Source organism: Ostrea edulis, chromosome 1, assembly GCF_947568905.1.
Source record: "Ostrea edulis chromosome 1, xbOstEdul1.1, whole genome shotgun sequence".
NCBI lineage: Eukaryota > Metazoa > Mollusca > Bivalvia > Ostreida > Ostreidae > Ostrea > Ostrea edulis.
This window is the reverse complement of record NC_079164.1, coordinates 58,373,940-58,386,248: the sequence shown is the minus strand read 5'-3', so window position 1 is coordinate 58,386,248 and position 12,309 is coordinate 58,373,940. Positions and strand designations below refer to the sequence as shown.

General features: G+C 36.4%; 1 protein-coding gene across 1 annotated transcript in view; it reads right to left on the bottom strand.

Annotated features, from left to right (window-relative positions):
- The window catches only part of LOC125664673 (RNA-binding protein 8A-like), a 38,896-nt gene that overhangs the window by 10,994 nt on the left and 15,593 nt on the right, over positions 1-12,309 (bottom strand). Inside the window, exon 2 of the mRNA XM_048897531.2 lies at positions 6,444-6,503. Coding sequence (XP_048753488.1) covers positions 6,444-6,503 — 60 coding nt within the window. The remainder of the gene's footprint in view (positions 1-6,443; positions 6,504-12,309) is intronic.

The window sequence follows — 12,309 nt, the reverse complement described above, 5'->3', positions numbered from 1 at the left end:
CAACCAACTTCCGGTGGAAATGATATGACTTATTACACTCTATTAAATAATTTTATGAGGATTAGAATTTAAAAAATGAAATATTACATATTTTTATGGTACTTCCCGCGGATGACGAAAGTGACAGCAAGAAAGTTGAAACACGTATGTCACATCTACAAGTCACTATCTAACTTTCCTGAAAGCTTCAAGACTCAATCTTTGAGTATTTATGAAAAAACACTTGGAGAGAAAAACCCGGAAATCGTATATATTTAACAAACGGAAGTGAATTTTGAAAAAAACAAAACAATAATTCACTATACTCTGAAGATGGATAATGTCAATTATATATTTGAAAATCACAAAAACACTTGCTTTATAAGTGAGAGATATGATAGCAAAGAAAAACCATTTTCCCGAAGTTTTTCTCTAAAAACCGGAAGTTGCTGGTTAAACTTTCGGTAAGACTAACATTTTCTGAAACGCCACAAGAGACCTAATTAATCTATGCAAGTTTTGTTTCAAAAGCATAATTTTGAAATTTGGCGTTTCTTTTGTTCACTTCCGGTAATGGCTGGAAGTGATGGATGATAATGATAAACCTTTATTACAGAGCTACAAGTCACCATCTATCATCCCTGAAAGTTTATAGACTCAATCTTAAACCATTTATGAGAAAACGCCCGGACAAAATATCATTTGAAAAACAGAAATTCGGCCGCAACTTGTGACCGGAAGTGAATTTTGAAATAGTGGTGCAGGGTTCTGTTGAGATGGATAATGTCAATAATATCTGTAAAGATCGTATTAAATGGTTTATAAATAAACGAGATATACGAGGACAAAGAAAGACCGTTTTTTAAAAGTTTTTCTCTGAAAACCGGAAGTTGCTGGTTAAATTTCCGGTAAGTCTAATATTTTCTGAAACGCCGAAAGAGACCTAACTAATCTGTGTAAGTTTTGTTTCAAAAGCATAATTTTGAAATTTGACGTTTCTTTTGTTCACTTCCGGTGACGGCCAGAAGTGACGGATGACAAAAATAATACCTTATTGCAGAGCTACAATTCATAATCTACCATCCCTGAAAGTTTGAAGACTCAATCTTTAACCGTTTATGAGAAAACGCCCGGACAAAATATCATTTGAAAAACGGAAATTCGGCCGTAACCTGTGACCGGAAGTGAATTTTGAAATAGTGTTACAGGATTCTCTAAAGATGGATAATGTCATTAAAATCTGTAAATATCGTATTAAAAGTTTGATAAATAAACGAGATATACGAAGACAAAAAAAAGACCATTTTTTCGAAGTTTTTCTCTAAAAACCGGAAGTTGCTGGTTAAACTTCCGGTAAGTCTAACATTTTCTGAAACGCCGAAAGATATCTAATTAATCTATGCAAGTTTTGTGTCAAAAGCATTAGTTTGAAATTTGACGTTTCTTTTGTTCACTTCCGGTGACGGCCGGAAGTGACGGATGGCAATGGTAATACCCTATTGCATAGCTACAAGTCACCATCTATCATCCCTGAAAGTTTGAAGTCTCAATCTTTAACCGTTTGACTGTAGGTCAAATAGTATCTGAAATATATAAATATAGCTGTCAAATTCCAAAAGTAGGTCAAGGTGACCTACTTTTTGGTCGACACACTCCGTAGACTCAAGATGCATCAACTGTCAAAGTTTGATGATTGTAGGTCAATTAGTGACTGAAATATATAAATATGACTGTCAAATGCGAAAAGTAGGTCACAGTGACCTACTTTTTGGTCGATACACTCCAAAGACTCAAGATGCATCAACTGACAAAGTTTGATAATTGTAGGTCAAATAGTGTCTGAAATATAGTAATTTAGCTGTCAAATACCAAAGGTAGGTCACGGTGACCTACTTTTTGGTCGACACAAACTGAAGACTGAAGACGCATCAACTGACAAAGTTTGATAATCCTAGGTTTTACAGTGCCCAAAATATGCATCTAAAATTGAAAATGTGAAATTTGAATATCTGCAAAATTCAAAAAGTAGGTCACTGTGACCTACTTTTTTTATAAATATGTTTCAAGGCCTCAAGATGCATCAACTTACAAGATTTGATGATTCTAAACCTCTCGGTATTTGAAATAACAACTTAAAATATATCTATAAATGATAAGCCATAAAATTCAGAAAGTAGGTCACAGTGACCTATTTTTCAGTTGTCGCATTTCAAGGTCCCATGATCCACCAACTGACAAGTTTTGATGATCATAGGCTTCAAAGTGTCCAAGATGTGCATCAAAATTAATTTTAAAATAAATACCTGCAAAATTCAAAAAGTAGGTCACCGTGACCTACTTTTGAGACAACTTGACACAAGGTCCTAAGATGCATCAACTGTCAAAATTTGATGATCCTAGTCCTTATAATGACTAAAATATCAAAGATTTAAGGAAATATAAATTTAGGTCAACTTTGAAGTGACCTTGAGACTACGCCCTTTGCCCCAGGGTAATGCCTTGAACAATTTTTAATCTACAACATATCCTCATCCTTATGTGTAAGTTTGGTGATAATCTGCCCAGTGGTTCTTGAGAAGAAGATTTTTTAGCAACCACTACTTTTCTTTGTATTTTCCTGATTATCTCCCCTTGTTAAAGGGTCACATCCCTCTATTTAGTATGTATGAAAGCCCTTGGGCCAATGATACCCTGTAACAAATTTGAAAGGGGTTCTTGAGTTATAGCCCTTTTTCTAAAAAGTTTACGCACACCGCACAAATGGCCATAGCATTAGCTCTTTGAGCCTTCGGCTCAGAAGAGCTAATAATAATAAGAAACGGAGCAAAAACAATATGTCTCCGACACTTTGTGTTCGGAGACATAATAATAAGAAACGGAGCAAAAACAATATGTCTCCGACACTTTGTGTTCGGAGACATAATAAGAATAATAAGAAACGGAGCAAAAACAATATGTCTCCGACACTTTGTGTTCGGAGACATAATAATAAGAAACGGAGCAAAAACAATATGTCTCCGTCACTTTGTGTTCGGAGACATAATAAGAAACGGAGCAAAAACAATATGTCTCCGAAACTTTGTGTTCGGAGACATAATAATAAGAAACGGAGCAAAAACAATATGTCTCCGAGACTTTGTGTTCGGAGACATAATAATAAGAAGAAAAATGACAAAAACAATATGTCTCCGTCACTTTGTGTTCGGAGACATAATAAGAAACGGAGCAAAAACAATATGTCTCCGAAACTTTGTGTTCGGAGACATAATAATAAGAAACGGAGCAAAAACAATATGTCTCCGAGACTTTGTGTTCGGAGACATAATAATAAGAAGAAAAATGACAAAAACAATATGTCTCCCCTTTGAAGGGGAGACATAATACAGTAAGACAGTCAAACAAAAACATTCACACTGAAAGGTCTTCAGTACATATTTTTATTTTGATATCTTTTATGCATTGCAGCACTTTGATCTTATGACACAATAGCAATGAAAATGACATCAAAATATACATTATGAATGATAAAAAATGAAACAAGAGGCCTATATTTATGAACAAGAGGCCAATGGTCCACATCACTCACCTGAGTCACCTTGGCCCATACCTGAAGACTTTCCATATATATTTGCATGTAAAACCTTAGTCCCTATTGTGGCCCCAACCTACCCCTGGAGGCCCTGGAGGCCACGATTTTTACAAAATAAGTCAGAAAGCTTTCATGTAAATGTCAACTTCTTTGGCCCAATGGTTCTTGAGAAGAAGATTTTTAAAGATTTTCCCTATATATTTCTATGTAAAACTTTGATCCCCTATTGTGGCGCCAACCTACCTCCGGGGACCATGATTTGAACAAACTTGAATCTGCACTATGTCAGGAAGCTTTCCTGTAAATGTCAGCGCTTCTGACCCAGTGGTTCTTAGGAAGATTTTCAAATAACCTTACCCAAATTTTGCATTTTTGTGATTATCTCCCCTTTGAAGGGGGCATGGCCCTTCATTTGAACAAATTTGAAAGCCCTTCACCCAAGGATGCTTTGTGCCAAGTTTGGTTGAAATTGACCCAATGGTTCTGGAGAAGATGAAAATGTGAAAAGTTTACAACGGCGCCGACACTGCCGACGACAGACAATGGACAAATTTTTATCAAAAAAGCTTAGGTGAGCTAAAAACAAATGTTTCCCCAGCTCCCCAAATTGGAAGTGCTGCAAATGAAACCTCCTGTCCTTAATGTACGTACTGCATGGTATGGAGGAGAAAGCATGAGCAGAAACATAGACATTATGAACTCCGATAAGCCACATAGGAGAAGTGCTCACAAACTATTTTACACCCTCCATCTCTCAGATCAACTATAACTTTAAGGACAACAATTGGATCCTCCTGTCCCGACAATATGCACATCTGCAAACGGCATTGAAGCATTGTACAAAATTTCAAGTTTATCAGATAACCCATATAGGAGAAGCATTCACAAGCTACAGTATTCTAACCTCCTCCACCCCTCTTACATGTAAATCTACAATGACTTTTAGGAAAATAATTGGATCATCCTGTCCCGACAATATGCACATCTACAAATGACAATGAAGCATTGTACAAAGTTTCAAATCTATTCGATAAGCCATATAGCAGGAGAAGTGTTCACAAGCTATTTTACATCCTCCACCCCTCTTAGATCCACTACAACTTTTAGTAAAATAATTGGATCCTCCTGTCCCGACAATATGCACATCTACAAATGACAATGACACATTGTACAAAGTTTCAAATCTATCCGATAAGCCATACAGAAGTGTTCACAAGCTATTTTACATCCTCAACCCCTCTTAGTTCCACTATAACTTTTAGGAAAATCATTGGATCCTCCTGTGCCACCAATATGTACATCTACAAATGGCAATGAAGCATTGTACAAAGTTTCAAGTCTATCCAATAAGCCATATAGGAGAAGTGTTCACAAGATTTTGTGACAGACAGATAGACAGTCGGAAAGTACAAAAAAAATCAATATATGCACCCAGGGGTGCATGAGCCGAGTTGCATGGGATACATTGTAAAGTCAGAAATGATGTGGCATATTTATAATTGTGAAGAACTAATTTCAGGTTTAAACTTTTCGAGTTACTGTCCAGAAACCATATTTGTCTGAAGTTTTCAATCTATTTTCGGTCACTGTGTCCTTGACCTTTGACCTTTTTTCTCCAAAATCAATAATTTGATTCAAATTAACAATTTTCGAGTTATCCTCCTGAAACCAATTTTTTTTTGGAATTTTAAATCTATTTTCGGTCACTGTGACCTTGACTTTAGACCTATTTTCTCCAAAATCAATAGGGGTCTTCCTTACCTGGTACATAACAATATCTTTAAGTATCATTTGATTCGGATTTAAACTTTCTGAGTTATCATCCAGAAACCAAATTTTTCTGAAATTTTCTTTCTATTTTCGGTCACTGTGACCTTGACCTTTCACCACTTTTCTCCAAAATTAATAGGGGTCTTCCTTACCTGGTACCCAACAATATATCAAAGTTTCATTTGATTAGATTGTAAACTTTTCGAGTTATCATCCGGAAACCAATTGTTGACGCCCAACCGCATCACCAAACCAATAGCCGAGTTCAACTTCATTGCAACTCGGCTAACAATGTCTCCCCCTAAAAGAGGGGAGACATAATGACCCCGCCTTATTTTTGCAATTTTGTGAATACCTCCCCTTTGGAGGAGACATGGCCCTTCATCTGAACAAACTTCAATCCCCTTTACCCAAGGATGCTTTGTGCCAAGTTTGGTTGAAACTGGCCCAGTGGTTCTGGAGAAGATTTTTAAAAGTCATCAATGTATTTTTACTATTTCTCTACTATCTCCCCTTGAAAAGGGGTGTGGCCCTTCGTTTGAACAAACTTGAATACTCTTCACCCGAGGGTGCTTTGTGCCAAGTTTGGTTGAAATTGGCCCAGTGGTTCTGGAGAAGAAGAATTTCAAAAGTCGTCAATGTATTTTCACTATTTCGCTCTCCAAATAGCAAAATAGTGAAAATACATTGATGACTTTTGAAAATCTTCTCCAGAACCACTGGGCCAATTTCATTTTATTTTATTTGTGGCCTTTTTCATAGTGTTTTCAGTTAGAACTGCAGCCATGGATGTGCATACAAATTTAACAGATTGGGTATTCAAGTACATTATATAATGTCTGCATCATGACCTCCATATAAAACTAGGGTCCCTGTGTATATACAGGAACAACCACTGAAGCGATAGCATAAGACAGTGGCTATAAGTAGCCAACGTTTAAAAATACCATAGGAGTTGGCAATATTAACAAAAGAAAGTCTTTTATGGATAAATGCAACAGTCCATTCAGCTGATCATTTTGTTTGTATGGGACCACTTGGCAATAGATTGAATTGTTCTGCTTTTCATAATATGTGTATAATGCATTATTTATCTACCATTTACCTGCTCCAAATCCTCTTCCTTTTCTTTTTTTAGCTTTCTCTTTTAACTTCAGTAAACCCTCTGAAATTTGGAAAAAAAAAAGAAATGCAATACTGATATGAAGGAAGATTTGAAGTTCCTTCCTATGACATTGTGGGTTCTATGGTATCAGGGTATTCTCCTTTTCTTGCCACCATGCGCAAATGTCACCTAATAGATCCTTATCTTTAGATTGTAACCACAGGGAAACATTGCACATTGCATGATTATTATTATTTTTTTTGTTTAATGCCATGTCAGCTGGTACAGTCCCTGAAACGTTCTACTTTCCCACTTGAATGGTGAACGCTAGGTGAGCGAACGGTGAACACACGGTGAGCGAACGGTGAAAGCACATGGAGCGAACAGTGAATGCAATTTGGTGAACGGTGAGCGCAAAGTGAACAGTGAGTGCACAGTGAACGCAAAATTGTCTCTTCATTCGGTATATTTCGGATTTCTCCCTTGGATTGTACTTACTTCATAATTAGGCAGAGAATATATATACATATGAACGGGTCGAACTTAACTTTTTCTACCACAGGCTAATTTTAGCCTGTGGGTAAAAAATCCACAGGCTAAAATGAAAACCTACAAGCTAAAATAAAAATGATGAGGCAGTGCTCTTTTTTCATATCTTTTTTTTAAATCAATGATTTTCCCCATCATTACTGAGCCTAATGGCATCGTTTTGACAAGACACCAAGTTACGTAAGTCATATGATGCAATGTATAGGTCTCTTGATTATCGCACCTCTAATCCACAACCTGTTTACCGCAGGTCTAGATCCAGTCTTCCAATTTCATGCCACATCAAGGTTGTCACTAGTGATTTTTCAAAGCGAATCCCGGACTCATGGTTTTATAAGCAGCACGATCACGAGCCCTATGAACTTTTTTGATAATCGTCTAAGTGGTGAGCAGTGCACTCGTGTCATCACCACAACCCGACCTCAATATGACAATAAATTAATTTAGAAAGGACATTCTCATGATTCTGATAAAAATAACTACCGGAAGACTTGGTAAAACATAGACTCCGATTTTTTTAAAAGATAAATGAATAACAAAAATCTCATACTTGGAATTCAATTTAATCACCCCTATAGGTGGACAGGACTCGTGGCACATGTCTATATTTTTCATCATAATGCGATGTCCGACCTCTAAAGCATTTGATTGACTCCGAGTTTCTTAAAATATCATAAAAGAAAAATCCGGATAGAAACGGTTGTTGAAATCGATTGTTCATGTAAGCGTTCGTATGATTCAGAGTGCAAGTTTAAGAAAAGCAAATAACTGTAGAAAACAGATATGATACGATCATAGGTTGTAAATCACCACTCACTAAGACTTTCGAGTGTCCACTATTTTTACTCGCTATTTTTTAAATGTACTCGCATTTTGCGAATATTTCTCGCTAATTTTGAGCCCTGGGGCTTAAGAAAGATAATAAACTTATATAGAATTCTTGTCAAGTGAGACAAAATAACATATAATTGTATCGTCAACGATATTGTAAACTTTCCGGAAATATTATAGTTGGCCACTATTTTTTTTTGGTTTATTTTACCGGAAGTGTGTTTGTTTTGGAACGGCATGCATGGATAGATAATCCCACGTTTTGTTTAGTATGTTATAGCTCAATAATGTTGGACCCATCAATGTGTGAGTAAATTCATGTAGATTTACTAAGTATGAGTTCTCTAGTTATCAGATGTAGACTGTTATGCAGTTTTGAGGAAATATTGAATGGCTGTTCAAACTAATTTGTAGGATTTATCTTGATGTGAAAACTACATAACAAAGTTTTGTCATGAATTTGGTAATTTTTGTACTTTCATTTGTAGGTTGAAACACTGGAATAAATGGTTACAACAGATGGTGTATTGTTTCATTGTTGAGCTATACAATAATAAGTTGTGTTTTTGCTCAAACTTCAAAATGTTAAATGATAATTCGGGTGGGGGCGAGGTATTCATTAACTGAAACTGCCTCATTTTCGTACACGCACCAGCACTCGTTGCTCGTTTTTCGTTACATGTACATGGGTTAAATTCATAACTGAAGGCTCCTCCGTGGCCGAGTGGTTAGAGCTAGTGATGGGCAATCGGGAAAAAGAATCGATGATCGGATTAATCGGATGCACCTTTTCGATTGATTAATTGAAAAATAATTGAATTTTATTCATTTCAAATTTATGGCATAAATATATTAAATTTACTTTATTTTTTACCCTAAATATTAAATTAAATAGAATAAAATCATTAGAAATTTGAAGTTAATAACCCCATACTTTTGATTTGGTTTTCCTGGGATACATTTTAAAATCAGATCCTATGATCCGCTCATCTACTATAGCGATAGTACAGATGAGCGGATCATAGGATCTAATTTTAATTAGATTGCCCGGGTTGGGGATAGATCTCTCGACTTTTGTTGTAGTTCTTATGGGATTTGGGTTACAATAGAGCCTCACTACCTCTTGCTTGTTGTAAGAGGCAAAAATCTGAGGCCCCGTGTCACAGCAGGTGTGGAGTGATAAAGATCCCTCCCTGCTCAAAGACTGTAAGCGCCGAGCATAGGCCTAAATTTGCAGCCCTTCACCGGCAATGGTGACGTCTCCATATGAGTGAAAGATTCTCAACAATATTCAACCTTATTGGGTGATTCAGCTTTGTCAGCCATTTTTATTTTAGTTAAGTCGCGGCAGGAATATTCATACCATTAAAAAAATACCGGCGATTTTCGATTTTCAAAATGACAATCGATTATTCACATCGTTTCAGTTATAGCGACCGACAATCGAAAGTCGGCGATAATCGGTACATCACTAGTTAGAGCATCGCATTCAATATCACATGGCCTCTCCAGTCTTCACGAAAACATTTAAAACTTGCTGGCCAGTCGGACCAGTGAACTGTCAGAATTTACTCGCCCACAGTGAAATTTACTGCCCCCCCCCCCCCCCCCCCCAAATTTTCATAGTATATATTTATCACATACATTATGGAATGGATTGTAAAACTGTACAATTACTTTACTGAAACTATGCTTATTACTCATATTCATATCCACCCTAAGACATCCTTTCTGTCGATACCAGAAAAATACCAATTCACGTATTTTTCACAAACGCGTGCACCTTAGGAAGTAGCCTTCTCTACCAACTTCAAAATCAAATGTAAACGATTGATTAATTCTATAAACTATAACTGCAATTGACGAAGTTCATTTTAATTGGACAATGCAATAAAGCAGCAGTTACCGAGATACAGAACGCGGCCATTTTCGTTGTTTCAATAAGTTGTTCGTTGAATATTCACGTGATCAACGTACAAGTTATCTTGACAATTACAAGTATAGTTATCGTTCTTTACTTTAAAGAAATAAACAAACCACAATGTCAAAACAATTACTTTATGTGCTATTTATTGTTTTATTTTGATGGTAATTTAAGTAAATAAGACATTTAGAATATCTAAATCCAATATTATATTTAATGTGACTTACAAAAAGTCTACAAGCCCATCAAACTTCCTGATTTTTTATTTTCACTGACCCAACCCTAAAATTCACTGGCCTCGGTCTTCGGACCACTGAGTTTTCGTGAAGACTGTCTCTCACCTCTGGTCGGCGTGGGTTCAAATCCCTCTCGCACCGGTGTGAGAAAGTTTCCAAGTTTACTTTCGGAAGGTCGGTGGTCTCTTCCCAGGTACATTGTATCTGGGTTCTAAAAACTGGGCACCACCAGATAACTATTTCTCAATCTTGCATTTTTCTCTCATTCAGAACTTCTCCCACTTTTACACCAAACAATACTTGTGATTTGTAATGATAATAACAATGATTAATGATGAGTGATCTGCAGTTTTCCTTGAATTTTTGCAGTTGATAACCCTAATATTTGTACTTTATGAATCAAATTTCCAATATAATAAGAAAGTTTACTTTCACTCTTATGCACACATTCCTTTTTCATTTTGCCTTGCTATGAAAATCGATCCTTTGACTTTGGTGTTCCGAATGACAGTGAACAGTGAACGCAAAACTGTAAACAGAGAGTGCACGGTGAACGCACCGAGAGCGAACGGTGAACGCTTTGTGAACGGTGAATAACGCACGGTGAGCGCAAAACTGTAAACGGAGAGCGAACGGGAAAAATGGTAAAGTAGAATGTTTCAGGGACTGTAAGTAAGCTTCATCTTTGTAATATTTCTGTTATTTTTTACAATATTCATAAATTTTAAGCACATTCAGTAATGTAGACTCCATAAATATCTAAGAAAACAATCAAAGGCCTGATGGACCACAAAGGCGTCAAATTTAAAGTCTTTTAACCAAGTTTTTTATGATATAAAAATGCAGACAAAACAGCCAATTATTCACAATACCGTTCGTAAGACATTTTGAATTAGCAGTTATAATGTCCATGTCTAATGTTTTCTGCATTCTGATATTTTCTGGGATGGATCAACAATCATAACTATTGCACTAGTTGCCATGCCCCCAGATAATATCAGAATATGATAATCAAAGGCCTGAAGGACCCAAGGGTCAACTCATACTTCATTGTTGTCAACAATGGAATAGGTTGGAGGAAAATAGTAATCAAAGATGAAGAATACTGTGTGTGTGCTTCTTTTAACAGGATCTATACTTTAGTGCTATATATGCCTGCGTAAAGTGACTAAAGTCATGACCACTGTCAAAATATAAATTACATACAGGTGACTCTTGATAACTCGAAGTTCAAGGGACCTTGATAAAACTTTGAGAAATCGAGAGTTCGAAATTCGGAAATTGTAGGTCCGCCGATATGGTTAAGATTTTAAAGTAACCGGAAATGCTTACCAAGATCATATCGATTTGACATGTTTTCCTTCATATTTGTCAGATAGCAGGGGTCGAAATTAACTTTTTCTACCACAGGCTAATTTTAGCCTGTGGGTAAAAAATCCACAGGCTAAAATGAAAACCTACAAGCTAAAATAAAAATGATGAAGCAGTGCTCTTTATATATATATATATATATTTTTCAATCAATGATTTTCCCCATCATTACTGAGCCTAGTGGGTCAACAGGCATCGTTCGGACAAGACACTAACTTACGTAAGTCATATGGTGCAATGTCTAGGTCTCTTGATTATCGCACCTATAACAGTCTAATCCACAATTTGTTTACCGCAGGTCTAGATCCAGTCTTCCAATTTCATGCCACTTCAGGGTTGTCACTAGTGATTTTTAAAGCGAATACAGGACTCGTGGTTTTATAAGCAGCACGATCACAAGTCCTATGACTTTTTTGATAATCGTCTACGCGGTGAGAAATGCACCCGTGTCGTCACTGCAACCCGACCTCAATATGACAATAAATTTAGATAGGACATTCTCATGATTCTGATAAAAATAACTACCGGAAGACTTGGTAAAACATAGACTCCGATATTTTTTTGTAGATAAATGAACAACAAAAACATCATACTTGGAATTATTCAATTTAATCACCCCTATAGGTGAACAGGACTCGTGGCACATGTCCATATGCAATGTCCGATCTCTAAAGCATTTGTTTGACTCCGAGTCTCATAAAAAATCATAAAAGAAAAACCCGGATAAAAACGGTTATTGAAATTGGTCGTTCATGTAAGCGTTTGTATGATTCAGGGTGCAAGTTTGAGAAAAGCGAATAGCACATCACCGTATAAAACGGATACGATACGATCATAGTTTGTAAATCACCACTCGCTAAGACTTTCGAGTGTCCATTATTTTTACTCGCTATTTTTCAAATATACTCGCATTTTGCGAGTATTTCTCGCTAATTTCAAGCCCTGCATAGTTAAT